The sequence below is a fragment of the Mobula hypostoma genome, chromosome 16 (genome assembly GCF_963921235.1).
Source record: "Mobula hypostoma chromosome 16, sMobHyp1.1, whole genome shotgun sequence".
Lineage (NCBI taxonomy): Eukaryota > Metazoa > Chordata > Chondrichthyes > Myliobatiformes > Myliobatidae > Mobula > Mobula hypostoma.
The window spans coordinates 52737628-52761107 of NC_086112.1; the positions used below are offsets into that span (position 1 = coordinate 52737628).

General features: G+C 40.6%; 1 protein-coding gene across 1 annotated transcript in view; it reads right to left on the reverse strand.

Moving 5' to 3' along the window:
* isoc1 (isochorismatase domain containing 1) overlaps positions 1–7951 on the reverse strand; it is a 43172-nt gene extending 35221 nt beyond the window's left edge. Inside the window, exon 1 of the mRNA XM_063068951.1 lies at positions 7551–7951. Within this exon, the coding sequence (XP_062925021.1) occupies positions 7551–7856 (306 nt within the window). The 5' untranslated portion in view covers positions 7857–7951. The remainder of the gene's footprint in view (positions 1–7550) is intronic.
* Positions 7952–23480: the final 15529 nt, after the last annotated feature.

Below are 23480 nucleotides of genomic sequence, written 5' to 3' on the forward strand. Positions count from 1 at the left end.
GAAAATAAGAAGTCAGAAATTTGATACATCCTTTAAATTTGAGCAAATCTGGCAACCTTTTATTCAATATTTTCATTTAATTTGATTATCCCTCCAATTTTTTTCCCCCAAAGTTTTAGATTTAATCAGAAAGTCTTTCATTTTTTTAAAAATAGTATAGTGGGGTTTTTATCTTCATTTAAAATTCAATGTTTTTCTTTCTTCTTCATGAACTGATAAGAGAATTGCTGTTTTCTTTTTTTATTATATATTTTATACTAGCTTAACAATATGTATGATTTTGATGTCTATCTTAATCTCAATTTGTATTGTTATCGATATATATATAGAAACATAGAAACATAGAAAATAGGTGCAGGAGTAGGCCATTCGGCCCTTCGAGCCTGCACCGCCATTTATTATGATCATGGCTGATCATCCAACTCAGAACCCAGCCTTCCCTCCATACCCCCTGACCCCTGTAGCCACAAGGGCCATATCTAACTTCCTTTTAAACATAGCTAATGAACTGGCCTCAACAGTTTGCTGTGGCAGAGAATTCCACAGATTCACCACTCTCTGTGTGAAGAAGTTTTTCCTAACCTCGGTCCTAAAAGGCTTCCCCTCTATCCTCAAACTGTGACCCCTCGTTCTAGACCTCCCCAACATCGGGAACAATCTTCCCGCATCTAGCCTGTCCAATCCCTTTAGGATCTTATACGTTTCAATCAGATCCCCCCTCAATCTTCTAAATTCCAACGAGTACAAGCCCAGTTCATCCAGTCTTTCTTCATATGAAAGACCTGCCATCCCAGGAATCAATCTGGTGAACCTTCTTTGTACTCCCTCTATGGCAAAGATGTCTTTCCTCAGATTAGGGGACCAAAACTGCACACAATACTCCAGGTGTGGTCTCACCAAGGCCTTGTACAACTGCAGTAGTACCTCCCTGCTCCTGTACTCGAATCCTCTCGCTATAAATGCCAGCATACCGTTCGCCTTTTTCACCGCCTGCTGTACCTGCATGCCCACTTTCAATGACTGGTGTATAATGACACCCAGGTCTCGTTGCACCTCCCCTTTTCCTAATCGGCCACCATTCAGATAATAATCTGTTTTCCTATTTTTGCCACCAAAGTGGATAACTTCACATTTATCCACATTAAATTGCATCTGCCATGAGTTTGCCCACTCACCCAACCTATCCAAGTCACCCTGCATCCTCTTAGCATCCTCCTCACTGCTAACACTGCCACCCAGCTTTGTGTCATCCGCAAACTTGGAGATGCTGCATTTAATTCCCTCATCCAAGTCATTAATATATATTGTAAACAACTGGGGTCCCAGCACTGAGCCTTGCGGTACCCCACTAATCACCGCCTGCCATTCTGAAAAGGTCCCGTTTATTCCCACTCTTTGCTTCCTGTCTGCTAACCAATTCTCCACCCACACCAATACCTTACCCCCAATACCGTGTGCTTTAAGTTTGCACACTAATCTCCTATGTGGGACCTTGTCAAAAGCCTTTTGAAAATCCAAATATACCACATCCACTGGTTCTCCCCTATCCACTCTACTAGTTACATCCTCAAAAAATTCTATGAGATTCGTCAGACATGATTTTCCTTTCACAAATCCATGCTGACTTTGTCCGATCATTTCACCGCTTTCCAAATGTGTTGTTATCACATCCTTGATAACTGACTCCAGCAGTTTCCCCACCACCGACATTAGGCTAACCGGCCTATAATTCCCCGGTTTCTCTCTCCCTCCTTTTTTAAAAAGTGGGGTTACATTAGCCACCCTCCAATCCTCAGGAACTAGTCCAGAATCTAACGAGTTTTGAAAAATTATCACTAATGCATCCACTATTTCTTGGGCCACTTCCTTAAGCACTCTGGGATGCAGACCATCTGGCCCTGGGGATTTATCTGCCTTCAATCCCTTCAATTTACCTAACACCACTTCCCTACTAACATGTATTTCGCTCAGTTCCTCCATCTCACTGGACCCTCTGTCCCTTACTATTTCTGGAAGATTATTTATGTCCTCCTTAGTGAAGACAGAACCAAAGTAATTATTCAATTGGTCTGCCATGTCCTTGCTCCCCATAATCAATTCACCTGTTTCTGTTTGCAGGGGACCTACATTTGTCTTTATCAGTCTTTTCCTTTTTACATATCTATAAAAGCTTTTACAGTCCGTTTTTATGTTCTCTGCCAGTTTTCTCTCATAATCTTTTTTCCCCTTCCTAATTAAGCCCTTTGTCCTCCTCTGCTGAACTCTGAATTTCTCCCAGTCCTCAGGTGAGCCACTTTCTCTGGCTAATTTGTATGCTACTTCTTTGGAATTGATACTATCCCTAATTTCTCTTGTCAGCCACGGGTGCACTACCTTCCTTGATTTATTCTTTTGCCACACTGGGATGAACAATTGTTGTAGTTCATCCATGCAACCTTTAAATGCCTGCCATTGCATATCCACCGTCAATCCTTGAAGTGTCATTTGCCAGTCTATCTTAGCTAATTCATGTCTCATACCTTCAAAGTTACCCCTCTTTAAGTTCAGAACCTTTGTTTCTGAATTAACTACATCACTCTCCATGTTAATGAAGAATTCCACCATATTATGGTCACTCTTACCCAAGGGGCCTCTCACGACAAGATCGCTAATTAACCCTTCCTCATTGCTCAAAACCCAGTCCAGAATAGCCTGCTCTCTAGTCGGTTCCTCGACATGTTGGTTCAAAAAACCATCCCGCATACATTCCAAGAAATCCTCTTCCTCAGCACCTTTACCAATTTGGTTCACCCAGTCTACATGTAGATTGAAGTCACCCATTATAACTGCTGTTCCTTTATTGCACACATTTCTAATTTCCTGTTTAATACCATCTCCGACCTCACTACTACTGTTAGGTGGCCTGTACACAACTCCCACCAGCGTCTTCTGCCCCTTAGTGTTACGCAGCTCTACCCATATATGAGATAATTCTCCTCTTATTATATTTATGTTCCTTTTAAATCAATAAAAAGATTAATAAATAAATAAATAAATAAAGAAAAGCATTTAATTGGAGTAAGAGGAATTGTGAGGTTATCAGGCAGAAAATTGGAGGCTTAAATTGGGAACAGATGTTCTCAGGGAAAAATACGGAAGAAATGTGGCAAATATTCAGGGGATATTTGAGTGGAGTTCTGTATAGGTACGTTCCAATAAGACAGGGAAGTTATGGTAGGGTACAGGAACCATGGTGTACAAAGGCTGTAATAAATCTAGTCAAGAAGAAAAGAAAAGCTTACAAAAGGTTCAGAGAGCTAGGTAATGTTAGAGATCTGGAAGATTATAAGGCGAATAGAAAGGAGCTTAAGAAGGACATTAGGAGAGCCAGAAAGGGCCATGAGAAGGCCTTGGCGGGTAGGATTAAGGAAAACCCCAAGGCATTCTACAAGTATGTGAAGAGCAAAAGGATAAGACGTGAAAGAATAGGACCTATCAAGTTTGACATGGGAAAGTGTGTATGGAACTGGAGGAACAGAGGTACTTAATGAATAATTTACTTCAGTATTCACTATGGAAAAGGATCTTGGTGATTGCAGTGATGACTTTCAACAGACTGAAAAGCTTGAACATGCAGATATTAAGAAAGAGGATGGGCTGGAGCTTTTGGAAAGCATCAAGTTGGATAAGTCCCCAGGACCGGATGAGATGTACCCCAGGGTACTGTGGGAGGCAAGGGAAAAGATTGCTGAGCCTCTGGTGATGATCTTTGCATCATCAATGGGGACGGGAGAGGTTCCGGAGGATTAGAGGGTTGCGAATGTTGTTCCTTTATTCAAGAAAGGGAGTAGAGATAGGCCAGTGAGTCTTAACTCAGTGGTTGGTAATTTGATGGAGAAGATCCTGAGAAGCAGGATTTCTGAACATTCGGAGAGGTATAATATGATTAGGAATAGTCAGCATGGCTTTGTCAAGGGCAGGTTGTGCCTTATGAGCCTGATTGAATTTTTTGAGGATGTGACAAAACACATTGATGAAGGAAGGAAGAGCAGTAGATGTGGTGTATATGGATTTCAGCAAGGCATTTGATAAGGTACCCATGCAAGGCTTATTGAGAAAGTAAGGAGGCATGGGATCCAAGGGGACATTACTTTGTAGATCCAGAACTGGCTTGCCCACAGAAGGCAAAGAGTGGTTGTAGACGGGTCATATTCTGCATGGAGGTCAGTCACTAGAGGGGTGCCTCAGGGATCTGTTCTGGGATCCTTACTCTTTGTGATTTTTATAAATGACCTGGATGAGGAAGTGGAGGGATGGGTTGGTAAGTTTGCTGATGACACAAAGGTTGGAGGTGTTGTGGATAGTGTGGAGGGCTGTCAGAGGTTACAGCAAGACATTGATAGGATGCAAAACTGGGCTAAGAAGTGGCAGATGGACTTCAACCCAGATAAGTGTGAAGTGGTTCATTTTGGTAGGTCAAATATGATGGCAGAATATAGTATTAATGATAAGACTCTTGGTAGTGTGGAGGATCAGAGGGATCTTGGGGTCCGAGTCCATAGGACGCTGCGCAAGTTGACTCCGTGGTTAAAAAGGCATATGGTGTATTGGCCTTCATCAATCGTGGAATTAAATTTAGTAGCCGAGAGATAATGTTGCAGCTACATAGGACCCTGGTCAGACCCCACTTAGAGTACTGTGCTCAGTTCCAGTCGCCACACTACAGGAAGGATGTGGAAGCACTAGAAAGGGTGCAGAGGAGATTTACAAGGATGTTGCCTGGATTGGGGAGCATGCCTTATGAAAATAGGTTGAGTGAACTCGGCTTTTTATCTCTGGAGTGACGGAGGAGGAGAGGTGACCTGATAGAGGTGCATAAGATGATGAAAGGCATTGATCGTGTGGATAGTCAGAGGTTTCTTCCCAGGGCTGAAATAGTTGCCACAAGTGGACACAGGTTTAAGGTACCACACATCAAAGTTGCTGGTGAACGCAGCAGGCCAGGCAGCATCTCTAGGAAGAGGTACAGTCAATGTTACGGGCTGAGACCCTTCGTCAGGACTAACTGAAATAAGAGCTAGTAAGAGATTTGAAGGGTCTCGGCCTGTAACGTAGACTGTACCTCTTCCTAGAGATGCTGCCTGGCCTGCTGCGTTCACCAGCAACTTTGATGTGTGTTGCTTGAATTTCCAGCATCTGCAGAATTCCTTGTGTTTATAGGTTTAAGGTGCTGGGGAGTAGGTACAGAGGAGATGTCAGGGGTAAGTTTTTTACACAGAAGGTGGTGAGTGTGTGGAATGGGCTGCCGGCAACGGTGGTGGAGGTGGATACAATAGGGTCTTTTAAGAGACTTTTGGATAGGTACATGGAGCTTAGTGAAATAGAGGGCTATAGGTAAGCCTAGTAATTTCTAAGGCAGGGACATGTTCGGCACAACTTTGTGGGCCAAAGGGCCTGTATTGTGCTGTAGCTTTTCTATGTTTCTATCACTGTTTAATACAAATTGACATGAGAGCATTAATCCAAGAAGAGTAAAGAAGTAAAATTGCAGCTAAGTAAAATTTGATTAGACCACACTTGGTGCATTATGTTCAATTCAATTGTGGCGCATCAGAGGCTGAGGACAGTCGTGATAAAAATTCATGAAGCAAAGACAGAGTAGATGTCATAAATCTTTTATCCCCCAAGAGTAGAAATGTCAAATACTAACAGGTAGCATTTATGGTGAAAGGAGAAAACTTTAAAGGAGATGTGCAGTACAAGTTTATTTTTATTTACACAGGATGGTAGGTACCTGAAATGAGCTGCCAGCAGTAGTGGCATTTAAGAAATGTTTAGATTGGCAAGTGAATATTCACAGAACAGAGAGATATGAATAATATATAGGCAGGAAGGATTTAATTTGAATTTGTCTGTGCTCAGCACGGATATTATGGGTGACGGGCCTGTTCCTGTGTAGTATTGGACTACATCTTCAATTTCAGTACATTAAATGTTACATGAACTGAACTGAACATCTGATCAAATCAATGATGTTAGCAACATAGCAGTATCACTCACTTAAATGAAGCTACTGGTGAAAAATCAGAGAAAGCTATTTATTATAAATTAGTACTAAAATTTAAATATAGATGCCATTCTATGAAATAACAAAATGTATATTAAAATACATTTGTCCACCATGGTAGTCCAAGCTAAACCATAGTATTCATACCTCACCATCAGATATAAAAAAAATTACCAACAGCCCCATGAAGTTAGTAATCAAATCTATTTTTTTCTTGAACTCATTTTGTGAATTTTGAATGAAGTTCTACATTCTTGATACATTGCTACCTCAATACAAATAATTACTATGTCTTTCTATGTCAAGTACTAAAGTCTTAATAATAAGTAAATGGTGGGACATATAAAATTTCAAAAATATTTCCAATTCTGAAATCCATTCACATCTAAAAAATGAAATCAGACAATCATATGCAGGTAATTTGAAAAACGATTAAGCAGGCCACATGCTTTGTGTAAAATCTAAAAGGTCTATACAAATTAGATTCATCACTCCAGAGCATCTGTACCCAGATCAGCTTCATTAGTAAATGGAAGTGTGAATCATTCACATCTGTCACTGCACCATGACCAGCCTGAGAAATGGAGATAGGTTGTTAGGCACACAGCTGCAGTTTTCTAATCGATTGAAAGTCTAAAAGAATGATTATTGGCTGAAATAAATGTTATGCGTTGTTTTTGGATAGAGAACTGCTTACCGTATGGATGTAATATTAGCAATAAGTATTATTACAATGTTAATTAATGAAAACGTGTCACTTATTATTCTTTCAATTATTTCATTAGGTGGTGACTAATGATCCTCTGCACATTTTGTACATGCACACTTTGAATTAAATGGTTTGTATCCATACAGTACGCCGCTCCATCAAACTCTGGTACCTTTGTCTAGAGGCCAAAGCTTCGCGTTTGATACTAAGCATTTGGAGACAGTGCAATACGGACAATGCACAGAGCGGCATAGTTAACGCAATCACATAGTCATACTTAAAATCAGCTCTGCTGATGGATGCCGACTTTTTTTTGAACAAGAATCATCAGCATATCCACCTTTTTACAAAAAAGCTAAGTGACATTCACATTCAATACTAAAATACAATGCGAATGATGTAACGAGGGGGCATCAAAATAGAAGACTACGAAAAAAAAATCCTTTCTTGACTAGCTTTACCTGCGTAGTGCGACTACGCGGAAGATAACAAAGATGCCACTTTGTATGCAGAGCCACGCTCTTCGCCACATCTCACAGACTGAGATTGCAATCTGAAAACAACCAGTTGATGCAAGCGGCAGTAGACTTGTTAACCTGCAAACCCCAGTGCAAGCCGATTTCCCGTGGCACTGCTATTAATTCAGCACTTGGATCGCACTGAATGAGCCTAGCGCTTTGATCCGATGGGCACAGCCGGTCACCTCATCTCCGCTCCCGGACTACGGTGCCGTGCAAGGGAGTGGGCGCAGCGGCACTACTGAGCTGTGAGCATCGCCGCCCCGTCGGTACTCACCGGCACCTGCAGCGAGACTAACCGGAGTTTGCACCTCTCGGTGACCGCAAACCCTTTGGGCAGGTCGATGTATTCGCCCCATTCGGCCGAATACTGCTGGATGACGAACTTCCGATGCACGCCGATCAAGCCCCCGTACAGCGACAGGAACTTCTGGATCAGCACCTCGTGGCCCGAGCCGGCGGGCACGGCGCACGGCCGGCAGAAGGACGAGAAGCAGAACAGCACCGGCACCGGCACCTGCGCCTCCGCCATCTTCAGCTGGGCTGCCCGAGTATCCACCCCCTTCGGCTCTAACCGTGACATCCACAACACTGGAGTCGGCGCTTCCCCATCCGGCTCCACACACGGCGACAAACGCAGCGAGCTGGCTACTCACAGCCCAGCCAGGGCCGACCCGCCTCGACGTCACCAAACCCCGCCTCCCCGGTTACGACATCGGGCCCCGCCCCTTTCCGGCCTGACCCCGCCCCATCTTGACAACGCTCGGCTCCTCCTTCGCGACCGGACGTCACTGGGAACGCTGCCCCTCCGTTTGGTTTCAGACTATTCAATCTGACCCCATTTGGCCTCAAAATACGGTATCAGAAGCACGTCCTTTGTTCACGCTCTGTAGTAATCTGACCCCTTTCCCCCTCCCCAGACACTGGGCTTGAAATGTTAAATATTCCCCCTTGCACAGATGCAGGCAGACCTGCCTTGTGTTTCCAGCAATTTCTCTGTATTTGGCACTGCAGGTGCAATCTGTGCTCAGGAACGGTTATTACTCTCCAACCATCAGGCTTCCGACCACCATCAATAACTACAACTCTGAACTGATTCTATGATTTACAGATGCACTTTCAAGGACTGTTTACAACTCAAGTTCTCAGTATTTTTTTATTTGCACAATTTACTTTCTTTTGCACATTGGGTTGGTTGTCTTTGTTTATATCTTTTTTTGGTAAATTCTATTGCGATTCTTTATTTTACTGTAAATGTAAGAAAATAACTCAGGGTAGAATATGGTAACATATGTACTTCGTTAATAAATTTATCTTGAGCTTTGAACTTGGACACGCCTTACTCTGTTGGACACTAGATTCATAGTTATATGGCACCGAAGCAGAACCTTTGGCCCAACTAGACCAGACACTAATTCCATTGGCTTGTATTTAGCCCATACCGATCTAAAGCTTTCCTAACAATGTACCTATCTAAATATCTTTAGATATTATCCATTGTAATTATACCTCCCTCTACTCTTTCCTCTGTTGACTTATTCCATATACCCATCACCCCATGTGGGGAAAAACTTGTTCTTCTAGTCTCCTTTCATTCGTTTAACTCTCATTTTAAATTTATGCCCTCTATGTCACACCGCAGCTTTTGGTGAGGGTTGTGTGACCTTATGAAGGTGTGGACATTAAAAATCAGACAGCAGCCCACAATAGCATATTCAGTGCAAAGCTGTTTATGGTGTGCTAGAGGTGAAAACTTTTAGAATTACATTCAAATATATTCCCTCTCCCCTCTGATTCAACAGGGGATTAAAGTAGTTATTTTTATAACCCTTGTGAAAAACTTTCTATTGATTTCTAAGAAAGTATATGTATCTCTAGATCACTAAGGGTTATTGGTGTGGGGATTTTAATGCACATAGTTCACCACGGAGCTGTTCATGGAATGATGCTAATGGTTTGATTGTAGAAAATTTTTTAGGTATTTCATATCTTGTATGTCTTAATGATGGGAGGTACAAGATTTAATGTTCATAATAGTTCTGAAGCTGCTATATTAGATTAGATTATGAAGACACACAGTCGTCTTTTATTGTCATTTAGTAATGCATGCATTAAGAAATGATACAATATTTCCTATAGATTTAACTATAGTTTTAAACCTTCTGGGTGGGATGTTATGGGTGATGAAACATTGAGGAGTGATCATTTTCCTATATTTATAAGCTTGTGTTTGGATTTATATAGGGGCCAGGAGAGCACTTTTAGGAGATGGAATTTTGATAAAGCAAATTGAGAGAAGTTTGAAGTTTCATGTAATGAACATCTGTCAGAACAGAATGTTGAGAATGATGTGGATTTTTGTAATGAAAAGTTATGTCCCATTATTCATCAAACTGTGTTGCAAGTGATTCCTATTTAAAAGGGCATTAATAGGAGAAAGGCTGTACCATAGTGGACTGAGGAGTGTGCAGAGGCAATTAGGGAGAGAAATAAGGAATTTCAGAAAGCTAAGAAATATCACTCGGCAAGAGACTTTATTAAGTATCAAAGGACACAGGCTGGATGAGGAAAGTGGTGAAGATTGCAAAAAAAGTTTACTGGAGGGCATGTTGTAATAGTATTGGAGGGATATTAAATTTGGAGATGTTTAGGGAATAATTTTAAAAAAGGGAGGGTGGGATTTCTAGGGATAATAATACTCCTGTATTGATTAAAGAAGGTAAAATGATTGTTACTGAAATAATGATTGAGTTATTGGCCAGGCCATTTGCTGCAATTCATAATCAAGATAATTTAAGAGAAGGGGTTAAACAATGTAGGGACAAGGTTCTAAGTGAAGGTTTTGGAGGTGTTGGAAGCCAGCTGTAGCAATGATAGTATTACTGATGAAGAGTTTCCTTTGAGTGAATTTAAGAAAGCTATTAATAGTACAGGTCAGATGGCTCCAGGAAAGGATGATATGTGTTATTGTATGATTAGACATATGACTGACAACTTTCTTAAGATAACGCTAAAATTTTTAAATCATATTTGGAGGTTAGGTCATCTTCCTTCCTCATGGAAAATGGCAACAGCGGTGCCTATTCTAAAACCTTGAAATCCCCATTGGATCCTTCCAATTGTTGGCCAATATCATTAACATCTCATTTATGTAAACTTTTGGAACTTATGGTGATAGAGGGTTTGAATTATTTTTTGGAAAAGAGAGGTGATATAGCATTTTATCAGAGTGGATTTCGGAAGGGTAGAATGACATTGGATTCAGTTTTATATTTGGAAGATGATATTTGGAAAGCACAGGTAAACAAAGAAGATGTTACAGCAGTATGTTTTGATATTGAAAAGGCATGTAATATGTTATGAATGGAAGGACATTTGATTAAATAATGGAAATTAGGAGTGAGGGGAAGATGGTATAATTTTTTTCTGAGTTTTATTTGGACATTTATGCAGGTATATTCAGTTTTCTATGCCGTAGAGAATAGTACCCCACAAAGCAATTTGTAGCCCTTTATTATTTAATATTATGATTAATGATATCTTCTCTGAGATAGGTACTGGGGTGGGTAAATTACTCTATGCAGATGATGGAGCTTTAGGGATTAGAGGTAGAAATTTAAATGTTACTGCATATTGGGTGTAATTAACGATTAATAAGTTTGAATAGTGGGCAAATGGATGGAGATTTAAGCTTTCCGAAGCTAAAATTCAAGTTATGGGTTTTACAGGGAGGATTAATAGACCTGCACTTGATTTGAAATTATAAGGCCAAACCCTTGAAGAAGTGTCAGTGGTAAGATTTCTAGGCATGTGGGTGGATGATAAACTGAGATGAAAACACCATGTCAGTAAAATAATTGATAAATGCAAATAAAATACTGCCAGGTATCTATGTGAATATTCTTGGGGTGCTACATGAAAATCTTTGTTGTACATTTATATTGTTAAAGTTAGATCTGTCCTTGATTATGGCTCTGGGGCTTATGGATCAGCTTCATCTTCAACTTTAAAATGTTTGGATGTGATGCAAGCGAAGGCTTTAGGATTGTGTTGTGGTGCTGTAAAGTTGCCTCCCCCCCCCCCCCCCCGTTTCAGCTTGACTGGTTGAAATGGGCCAAATACCCTTACAATTGCAGGGGTTGATGTTGATGTTAACAAACTGAGTTAATTTGAGGGCGCAAGGAAATGATCATTCTGTTAAAGGTTTGTTTGGATTATGCCATATGTCCCACTGTAGCTTTCTCAGTAATCCCAGCTTGATTTTTCCAATGACTTTAGATGATTTTCGGTTACATGATTTAATAAAGTCTAAGGATTCTGTTATACTTGAGGGCTTGTTGGATTTTCAGTATATTAAGCGAAATTATTGTGATCCATTTTATAAATGGATCAAAAGATAATTTAACTGGGAATGTGGGTGTGGCTGTTTTGTGCCTGATTTACAGGTAGCAATGAAGAAGCATCACGCTAACCATTTATCAGTAGATACAGCAGAGCTGGTTGCCATCATTTTGGGTTTACAGTGGGTGGAGGAAATTTGTCCTTGCAAAGTTGTAATCTGTTCAGATTCCTTTTTGGTTTTGATGAGTCTTGAAACAGGTCATCCTAGCAGTAGGTCAGATTTACTGATGGAAGCTCATCAAACTTTATTTAATATTGGTTTGCATGTCTTTTTCTCATGATTCCCTGCACATAGAGGTTTGGAAGGGAATGAGTGAGTTGATTGTTCAGTTAAAAAAGTTGTTAGAAGTTCAGCTGTGGATATAGACCTTCCACTTAGCAAATCAGAAACTAAGGGGTTGATCTGGATAAGAACTGGGATTATGACAAGACTTGTGGATAATGGGTATAAGGGGAGACAACTTTACAGAATACATAAAACAGTTGGATTGATGGGAGAAGGGGGTAAGACAAGAAGGGAAGGAATTATATTAACTTGACTTAGAATTGGGCATATTATACTTAATTATTCCTTATATCTTGTAGGAAAACACCATTCTGGGTTGGGTAGATTTTGTCATCATTATGAAACAATTGAACATATACAATTACAGTGTGAAGCATACAAGGTTGAAAGAAATCAAATGCAGGCATCATTGCAATCTTTAGGAGTTGCTAATTTTCCTTCAAAAACTTTATTAAGTTATCGAAGTGACTTTAATTTAATTCACAGTATTCTCTTTTGTGATTTTTTTGCGATTCTCTGCACTACACTCCAGTCCAGTTGGTGGCAGTAATGCACCTGTAAGTTGGACTGCCAACTGCCATTAGAAGACAAAAGAAGAAGAAGTTGGGTCCCCTCCCTGAAACTGGAAGCATCAACAAACCAAAGAACGCTACTGTCCTGGAGTACAAACAAAAGTGTTCATGCTGTATATAAGCCTAGCATGTGCACCCTATAAGCGTAACATCAGCTCTGCCAGACAGGAATAATGAGAATTACAGAGCTACTAGGGGTGGGGAGGAAGAAACTACTTGTGGCAGACTTGCTCTGTCACAATTTCCCAATGTGGAGAAAAGGACTGTGATTATCTACCCTATCTATGACCCTCAAAATTGGAGAAAACTCTATGAGGTTTCTAATGTTCCGGGAAAACAGTTCCAGCCTTTGCAATCTCTCTTACAACCAGACAGAGTATAAAGTTAATGCTGGATTCTTAGCCTTGTGGAGGATCAAAGAGGTCTACGTGTCCAAGTCCATAGATCCCTCAAAGTTACCACTCAAGTTGATGGGTGGTTAAGAAGGCATGTGGTTTAGTGGTCTTCATTAGCCAGTGGGATTACTATAGATAATGCTACAACTCAGTAAAACTCTGGTCAGACCACACTTGGAGTATTGTGTTCCATTCTAGACAACTCATTAAAGGAAGGATGTGGAAGCTTTGGAGATGGTGCAGAGGATATTCACCAGTATGCTTCCTGGATTAGAGAGCACGTTTTATGAGGAAAGGTTGAACAAGCTAGGGATTTTTTTTTTGGATAGGTGGAGGATGAGAGGCAACTTGATAAAGCCGTATAAGATTATGAGAGGCATAGAAAGAGTGGACAGCTGGTACCTTTTTCCCGGGGCAGTAGAGAACCTCCTTCTAAGGTGAGTGGAAGAAAGTTTAGGGCGGGTTGTCAGAGGTATTTTTTTTACACAGGAAGCGGTGTTTGCCTGGATCGCACTTCCAGAGTGATGGTAGCGACTGGTAAATTAGGGGCATTTAAAAGCTCTTAGATGGCACATGAATGTAAAATCAAAACAGAGGGTTACAATTTGTACAGGAGGGAACGGTTAGACTGATCATGGAGTAAGTTAACATTGATTGCCACATCAACATGGGCTGAAAAAACTGTACTGTGTTTTACTGTTTTATGCTCCATGTAGTGCTGGAAACATGCATAATACTTGAAAATTCTGCGGAAAATAAAACGGTTCATATTTCAGATCCAACACTGTTTGTCAAAAGAGGAAAAGAGAATGAAGTATTGTTGGTATTAAGGGTTTCATTATCTTTGAAAACAGATTAATCTCAAGATCAGATCAAATTTATCCCATGGTTTTAATAAAAGCTGAGGCTCTGACTACAGTTTTTTACACCTCTCTGGTAAATGTATACTATTGTTTAAGAAGGAAGGAAGGGAATAACCCAAATATGTGCAGACCAGCTTGTTTACTTTCAATGATAGCTAAACAATTAGAATCTATTCTAAGGGTCAATACAAACCTTCATTTAGAAAAACCCAGATTAACTACAGTCAAAGTGGATTTGTTGAGGAAACATCATGCCTGCCAAACTTGACTGATTTTTTTTCCTCTAGAAAAAACAAGGAGGATGAACATATGCAGTCTGTATGACTTCTATTTGATTTTACATGCCAATATCTTTTTCTCATAGTCTCTCAGCAATGTTATTAGCAAAATTCTACATGATAAGGTAATGATTGATAGGTGCTGTAATACTACTATCTGTTGGTTCCCGTTCAGATCAGTAATATAGATTCATAATGTAGACACAAAGAGACAAGACACAATAAAGAATGTTGTATATGATACAAAAGTAAGCCCTGAAGTTGACTAAAATACAGAAATTAGGACTAGAAGTATGTCATTGCCCCTTTTGAACCTGTTTTGCCATCTATACAATAATAGCTGACACCCTTACTCCCCAGTTTCCTAATGCCGTTTGTGTTGTGTAATTAATTCCTTCTTAAATATATTCCATGACTTGGCCTCCAATGCCTTCTGTAGTAGTGAATTCCAAGATTCGTCACCCCTGAGTGAAGATTCTACCTCTCTGTTCTTCTGTGATTGCCACCATTGCATTTCTTATAGCACTGTTTTAGATATCCCTACTATCTTTGTACGAATCTGCATTGTTGCCTTTGTTGCTGTATCTATTGTTTTTATTATTAAACGAGCTTCGTGCAAGCAGGAAATTTCGTTGTACCCTGCTGCATATGACAGTAAACTTACCTGAATCTGAATCTCATCCTGATTTTATTTTTGCAGAGAGCAGTATCTTGGGTATATACTTGGGTAGTACTCCATCTTGGGTACTAGCCTGTGTAGTATCCAAGGCATTTTTAAGGAGCGATGCCTCAGAAAGGTGGTGTCCATTATTAAGGACCCCCATCACCCAGGAATGCCCTTTTCTCATCGTTATCATCAGGAAGAAGGTACAGAAGTCTGAAGGCACGCAGTCAGCGATTCTTCCCCTCTGCCATCCGATTCCTAAATGGACATTGAACCTGTGAACTACCTCACATTTTTAATATCTATTATTTCTGTTTTTGCAGTATTTTTAATCTATTCAATATACATATGTATACTCACTGTAATTGATTTACTTATTTATTTTTTATTTCTATACTATCATGTATCGTATTGAACTGCTGCTGCTAAGTTAACAAATTTCACGACACGTTGGTGATAATAAACCTGATTTTGACTCTGATTCTAATCTGTCCCCAAATAGACCTGTTCTCTACTACTTCCTTTATACTCCTCACACTTAAACACATTCCTATACCAGCATGCCGTGGTCGGGTTGTTCTTTCTTCCCCCACAGCCCCTATACTTGCCTCCAAGGATTATAAAACCCTAAAATCCGCTGGACACAAGCAAGTATTATTTGTTTATTTAATTTAGGGGTACAGCACGGTAACAGGCCTTTCTAGCCAAATGAGCCCGCACATCCCAATTAACCAATTAACCTACTAACTCGTATGACTATAGAATGTGGGAGGAAGCCAGGGCACCTGAAGGAAACCCACACAGTCACGGGGAGAATGTATGAACTCCTGACAAAGAGCAATGGTATTGAACCCAGGTCATTGGCACTACAATATCATTATGTTAACTGCTACGTTACCATGCCGCCCCAATTATCTACAATAGTACCTCCTGAATCCCATGCACGCCTCACTTGGTATGGCAGCAGCTCTGCCCAAGACCAGAACACTGTGCAGAGAGCTGTGGACACAGCTCAGCACATCATACAGCTACCCTCCATGAAGCCTACACTTCTTGCTGCCTCGGTAAACACAATCGAAGACCCCACCAACCCTGGATAATCGGAATCAGAATCAGGTCTATCACTGACATATGTTGTCAAATTTGTTGATTTGTGGTTGCAGTACTAGTTCAAGACATAAAAAAATTACTATAAATTAATTACTAAAAAATAGTGCAAAAGAGGGATAGTGAGGTAGTGTTCATGGATTATTAAGAAATTTGATGGCGGGGGGAAGTAGCTGTTCCTAAAATGTTGAGTGTGGGTCTTCAGGTTCCTGTACCCTCTCTGTGATGGTAGTAATGAGAAGAGGGCATGTCCCAGGTAGTGACAGTGCTTAATAATGGATGTCACCTTTTGAAGATGTCTTTAATAGTGGAGAGGCCTATGCCCGAGATGAAGCTGGCTGGGTCTATAAGCCTGTTCAGAACTCTTTCAATCCTTTGCATTGGAGCCTCCATACCAGGCTGTGATACAACCAGCCAGAAGGCTCTCCACTGTACATTTGTAAAAATTCACTAGTCTTTGGTGACCGTATATTTATAGAAATTTGCTGGACTTTGGTGACTCATGAGCAGAAGATATAAAAGCCTAATAGCACCTACCTCCAGGCTCAAGGGCATTTTCTATCCTGCTGTTATAATAAGTGGTTCCCTTGGACAGTAAGATGGGCTCTTGACCTCACAACCTACCTGGTTATGGCCTTGCACCTTATTGTCTAGCTGCGCGTCACTTGCTCTGAAACGCTGTAATTCTGTTACCGCTTTTCCTTTGTACTAACTCAACGCACTGACATGATGAAATGCTCTGTATGGGTGGCATGCAGAACAGAGTTTATCATTGTGGCTCGGTACACGTGACAATAATAAACCAAGTTTGCAGCCTCCCCTTCATTGACTCTGTACTTCTCACTGCCTCAGGAAGGCAGCCAACACAAGCGTAGACCTCTCCCACCTGGTCATTCTCTCTTTTTCCTTCTTCCATCAGGCAAAAGATACAGAAGCATGAGAACACTGACCACGAGGCGCAAGGACAGCTTTTATCATGCCGTATAAGGCTCTTGAACAGAGCACTTATAAGATAAAGATGAACTCTTGATCTCTCGATCTAGCTTGTCATGGCCCTTGCACCTTTTTCTTCATTTGTATTTCCTCAGTAACTATATCACTCTGCTACATTTTTCTTTTTTCCCCCTTTTTTTATTACCCTGATGTACTTATGAATGGAATGAACTGTCTGGATGGCGTCCAAATAAAAGCTTTTCACTGTGTCTTAGTAAAGGCGTACGTTAGTCTTGTGAGACCATGGATCTGCACCTGGAAAGTCTTCACTCTCCAGGGCGAGGCCTGGGCAAGGTTGTATGGAAGACCTTCAGTTGCCCATGCAGCAAGTCTCCTCTCTCCACACCGATGTTGTCCAAGGGAAGGGCAAGGGCCGATACAGCTTGGCACCCGTGCTGTCCCAGAGCGATGTGTGGTTAAGTGCCTTGCTCAAGGACACAACACACTGCCTCGGCTGGGGTTTGAACTCACGACCTTCAGGTCGCTAGTCCAATGCCTTAACCACTTGGCCATGTGCCCACATTGTCTTAGTATGTGTGACAATAATAAACCAATCACCAATTATCACTAATCAGTTTAGTATTAATTATTTACCTTATTAAATTAATTAAGTAGTTACGTACTGTAAGTTAACCGAAAACCTGCCTTACCTGTGACATGACTGCAGATTCCATTATGCAGTTTTTCAAACTGTTCTCATGTTACCTTCAACCATTCTTTTCTTGAACCAACTGGCACCACTCCAATCACTAGAGTCCAGCAACAGCATGAGCACTTTGCACAAAAATGGAATTTGCTGTTTTAAAGCAACACACATAAAATGCTGGAGGTACTCACCAGCTCAGGCAGCATCTATGGAAATGAATAAACAGTCGGCGCTTTTGGGCTGAGACCCTTCTTCATGACTGGAAAGGAAGGGGGAAGAAGCACGTTGAGTGCGTTGATTTAGATTTCCAGCATCACCGGACTTCCTTAGTTAATGATTTGTTGTTTTAGTTATAATTATGTTTTTCTTGTAAAAATTATGTTTATTTATGGTTAATTTATGTTTTTCTCATGAATGCTGTTTATTTGATGCCAGCTGCCTGTGGTACTGCTGCAAGTAAGTTTTTCATTATAACTGTGCATACATGTGTTTGCGCACATGACATTGGACTTGATCAACACACACAAAATGCTGGAGGAACGCAGCAAGTCAGGCAACATCTATGGAAAGGAATAAAGAGTCAATGTTTCACTCTGGGACCCTTCATCAAGATTGAAAACTTGGCTTTGTTCTATGTACAGATGGTATCTTCGTTCCTGCTCTTTTCAGCTCCCTGGGCATGCAGATACAGGGAAGAGGAACGTTTTTAACTGCAAGAAGATATAAATGTGACAGTAAATTAGAAGATGGAATTTAGTGCCACAGAATCATACAGCACAGAAATTGGCTGTAACTGATAAGAATTCACACAGAGCCCAGAGTTAAGCTTCAGAACAAACTTCCTCTTTAATGCAAGCTGACACGATAACAGGGGAGTCACTCATCCTGGAATGAATGTTCCATGATCCAAAGTTTCCATGATTCCTGCACTATTTCCCTTTTTCCCTTTCATCTGTACCCCACATTGTGCTGTGTCTGCATAGAGAGAGGAAAGCCTTTTGCAATGTTAAGCTTCAACATCTATGCATTATCCGAGCCATCAAGCTTGTGTGCTACCTAACTTGTGTGTTAGGGAATTGTCTGTCAAGGGACAGCTTATAGGAGTTATGGAATAGGAATAGCAGGTATTAATACAAACAAGAACCAAACAGTCTTCTAATGCAAACCAGCTGAAATATAAATTAAAAGCAATAATCCATTTGTAAATTTGAAAGTGTCTACAGAGCATAGGCTGCTGGCCCACTGCAGAGGACTGGCTGTGTCCTTTAATGAACAGTTCCGGAAAGGTCTGTTTTGTCACTTAATATGCTGGTTGTTTGTACAGTATATTCAAGGGGCCATCCCTCAACATTGTAATAGCAAAGGTGTATTTTAGGGGTTTGGAGTGTGCTCAGAGGTTTTGAGATCACCTAGCAGTATTTGAATATTCAAAGAGGTTCTGCTAGTTAGGATGTGCTCCCTTTGTAAAGATGTACTTCTGCAAAATTAACCTGCTACATCCAAAATGTTATGATTAATTTGGTAAACATAGTGTTGAAACTGCAGTTTGAACTGCAGGGGTCGAAATGCTCAGCAGAGATGGCACTTGGTGCTCGGTGCCAAATAGATGGTCGGAGGCTCGGAGTTTTTCAGACAGACTCGGAGTCGGACTGTGGTCCAATGCTTCCGGGATGCTGCATCAGCAAGTTGGCGGCACTGGAGGTTCACCGTCTGCATGGGATGATGGGACTTTCGAGAGACTCTGAGACTTTTACTGTGCCATGGTCTGTTCTTATCAAATTACGGTATTGCTTTGCACTGTTGTAACTATATGTTATAATTATGTGGTTTTTGTTAGTTTTTAAGTCAGTTTGTCATGTGTTTTTGTGATATCATTCTGGAAAAACATTTTTATCATTTCTTAATGCATGCATTACTAAATGATGATAAAAGGGGACTACGTGTCCTCATAATCATAATCATTTATTGTCATCTTTGTGTTCAAAATGTATAAAACATTGTGTGCTAGATTCTCTTCAGCAGATTTTCTACATTGAATAAAGACTTTATCACCGGCTCAGTGTCTTACTGGTGATTCAATTCTTAATCACAACATTTGGGGGCACCAACCTGCTTCTTCACATCTGATCATTTCAGATAGAAGCAGAATATTGGATGCAAGTGAAGGAGAATGCAAATGCAGAACCCAGAGAGAGTATGCGTCAGCAAACTCCGATAAAATTGTTGAAGTGTAACAATAGTTCTACTTCGTAATGAAAGCTGGTTCTGGGAGGTAAGAGTTTAATTTTATAAATTAGAATAGAAATACATTGAGAAAAGGGAGGAAGGGGGACCAAACACAACAAGTTCCACAACCTTGAAAGCCAGGCAGACAAGTCAAGAGGGAAGGAGAGAGTGAGAGAGTGTGAGGGAGAGTGAGTGTGTGAGAAGGAAGAGTGTGTGGGTTTATATGTGTGTGAGAGAGAAAGAGAGTTAGTCATTCGAAAGCAGCCTCACTCGAACATCGGATTGCAGTGAACACCAAAAGAAATGCGTCTTTTCAATATTGGGGATATCAAGCAAAAAGACGCACCAGCAAGGGGTGCTATTGGGGTGAGATGCTTAGCTCATCCCAAAACCATTATACAGACAGATCATAGGGACTGAGTGATTATTCTGACAATGTTCTGTAATGGCATAGAACATGAACTGCTGCCTGTGATGCTGAAATGAACTAAGTTACCCAGCTAGTGCCACTTGCCAATGCAGTAACACTGGCGGCCCTGTCTGATGGTTTCAGTTGTAGATTGAATAGGCGATGATAAAGGTCCATTGTACACTGCAATGAACTGGCAGGGAAGGAGGCAACAAGCAGTGTCATGAATGACAAAGACCTCATCTTGAAACACTGGTCAAAATCACTGAGAGTATAAATGTAACCAAGAAAAGAATGTGGAACATTTTATTATCGTCTCTGCTAGATTCTTGTAGATAGCTGGTTACAGTCAATAGATATTATAGATGTACAGCAAATCCATAGAGGACAATGGTAGGTTGATAGTAAGAAAGAGAGTGAGCAAAATAATGTCTGCTTGTCATGATGAATAAAGACTTTCATATCCATCAGTTTCTCCAGTGACTTAGTCAGAGTCTCAACAGTGTGTATTTCCATCTTCTATGTACAATGGCAAGCTTCCATCCTGGAGTTTATGTGTTGTTGTTAGGCTAGTAATGAAGCACAAGTGTTCATTTTAGCTTGCATTAGGGTTAACCTATTTATGCTAATCCCATTTTCCTGTATTACATCTGAAGCCTTTTAATGCCTTGACTATTCTAGTGCCTGAATATATGCCTCTCGATACTGTAATTGCATCCATCAGATCCCCTGGCAGCTTGTTCCAAATATAAAACACTTTGTGCTGAAAAACATTCTTCTATGACTCCCCTTTCAATCTTTCTCACCTTAAATACAGATCATTTTGAATTACACACCCCACATGGGAAAATATTGCCTCTACCTATCTTATCAATGCCTTTCTCAAAATGATATACCTCATCAGGTCACCCCTCACCCTTCACACCCCAGGGAATAAACCCAGCCTATCCAATCACCCCTTCTAACTAAAGCCTTCCAATTCTGGCAAGATCCTGGGGAATCTAAATCACTTCTGCACAATCTCCAAATGAATTATATCCATTTATTCCAGAGAATTGTGTGACAATGAATTTGGAAAGATGCAAAAAGTTGACAAAATATAAATGATTTCTATCCACAGGTCTTTAAAGCCAAGAAGACAGGTTGTCTAAAAAGTATAAAGCATACTTCTTTTGTTACTCAGGACATGAAATATAAGAACAAGGTTTAGCTAAAAGTATATGCAACACCAATTAGGCCATAGCTAATCATATAATAAAAGTGAATAATTTTGGTTACCACTTTACAAGAAAAAAAATGCTCGTACTAGATATTCCTGAGGACATTATCAGGACCAGAAAAAAATGTAACTAAGAGGAAAGATCAGATAAGCTCTGAACAAACGAGCCTGACTGGAGATTTAAATAAAGTACTTAAAATTATGAAGCAGCTAAGGTAGAGGGAATAGAAATGATTTGTTTCACAATAACAAAGGTATCAAAATGAAAGACATAGGTTCGAAGTAATTGTGTGGAATAAATACTTCTCCCCCAACAAGAAGATCGTGGGAGTCTATAACTCACTGCATTAAAGGGTGGAAGAAGAAATAGAATCTGTACTTGAGGACTCCTGACCTGCAAGGTCTTGCACCAAGTGTTTTAGGTGTGATTAGGTTGGTCATTGTTTTGGTTGAGTGGCACAGATATGAGAGGGTGAGTGATCTCCAAAGATCCTGCAAAGTTATATTGAAGACTCATAAATTTACACTAACCTCATTACATACAGATGCAGATGGGAATGTATGATTTTTGGTTCTGGTTAATCTGATTTCCGATCCTGACTAATTTCCAATCATAGCCATAAATTACTACAGCCCATCAGCCCATCTAGTCCATGCCAGCCTGGTTTTCTGCCTATTCCCATTTACCTGTGGTCAGACCACTGCTCTCCATACTTCTCTTAAACACAAAATAATCTGCAGATGCTGTGATCAAAACAACACTTTCAGTATGCTGGATGAACTCAGCAGGTCGGGCAGCGTCAGTTAGAAACGATGAGTCGACGTTTCGGGCCTGAACCCTTCGTCAGGACTGAAGAATGAAAGACGGAGAAGGATTTGAAGAATGCACAATCCCCTTAAATATTTCACCTCTCACCCTAAATCTATAACTTCTAATTCTAGTCTCTTCTACCTCTTATAATTTTGTCCACATCTATAAGATCTCCTTTCATTCTCCTGTACCCCAGGGAATAAAGTTCTAAACTATTCAACCTCTCCCCATGACTTAGTTCCTTCAGTCCTGGCAAGACCCATGTAATTTTTTTTTTCTGTACTGTTTCCTGTAGTTAGGTGACCAGAACTGCACACAATACACCAAATTCAGTCTCACCAGCACTTTATACACCTTTAACATAGCATCCTAGCTCCTGTACTCAATGCTCTGATTTATGAAGGCCAGAGTGCCAAAAGTTGACTTTTTACCCTATGACGTCAGTTGAAAGGAATTATGGGTCTATATTCCCAAGTGGGATAGTGGGGTGGAGATATGTCTTTGCCAAAGGAGGTGTAAGGCACTCCTTCCTTCAGTCTGCCTGCAAGTCATCCTTGGGTAGATGAAACACCTGCCTAGAGTCCTTGATCAGGGTATTGTGAAGCTCTGGGAAAAGGTGGAGAATGGTCATATGAGCAGCTGGTGCATATCACAAGACCTGGCTATGCAACCATTGATGCCAGGCAATCTCTGGAGAGTATTCTTCATGGCTAGGGTCATCCGTTTTGTAAAGACATTGCCCAGAAGAAGGCAATGGTAAACTACTTCTGCAGAAAAATTTGCCAAAACCATCATGGTTATAAGACCATGATCGCCTACGTCATAATGACACAGCACATAATGATGATGATGGGTACTCCATCTTGGATACTAGCCTACAAAGTACCCAGGACATCTTTAAGGAGCAGCGTCTCAGAAAGGCAGTATTCATTATTAAAGACCTCCAGTACCCAGGGCATGGCCTTTCTCACTGTTACCATCAGGTAAGAGGTACAGAAGCCTCAAGACATGCACTCAGCGATTCAGGAATGACTTCTTCCCCGCTGTCATCCGATTCCTAAATGGACATTGAACCCTTGAACACTACCTCACTTTATTAATGTATATTATTTCTGTTTTTGCATGGTTTTTAATCCATTCAATATATGTATACCGCAATTTATTTATTTATTATTATTATTTTTCTTCTATATTAGATATTGCATTGAACTGCTGCTGCTAAGTTAACAAATTTCACATGCCGGTGATAATAAACCTGATTCTGATTCTGATGATGATTCCCAAGTCCTTCTGTTCTACCACACTCAATGTGCCTTATCATTCACTGTGTAAGTCTT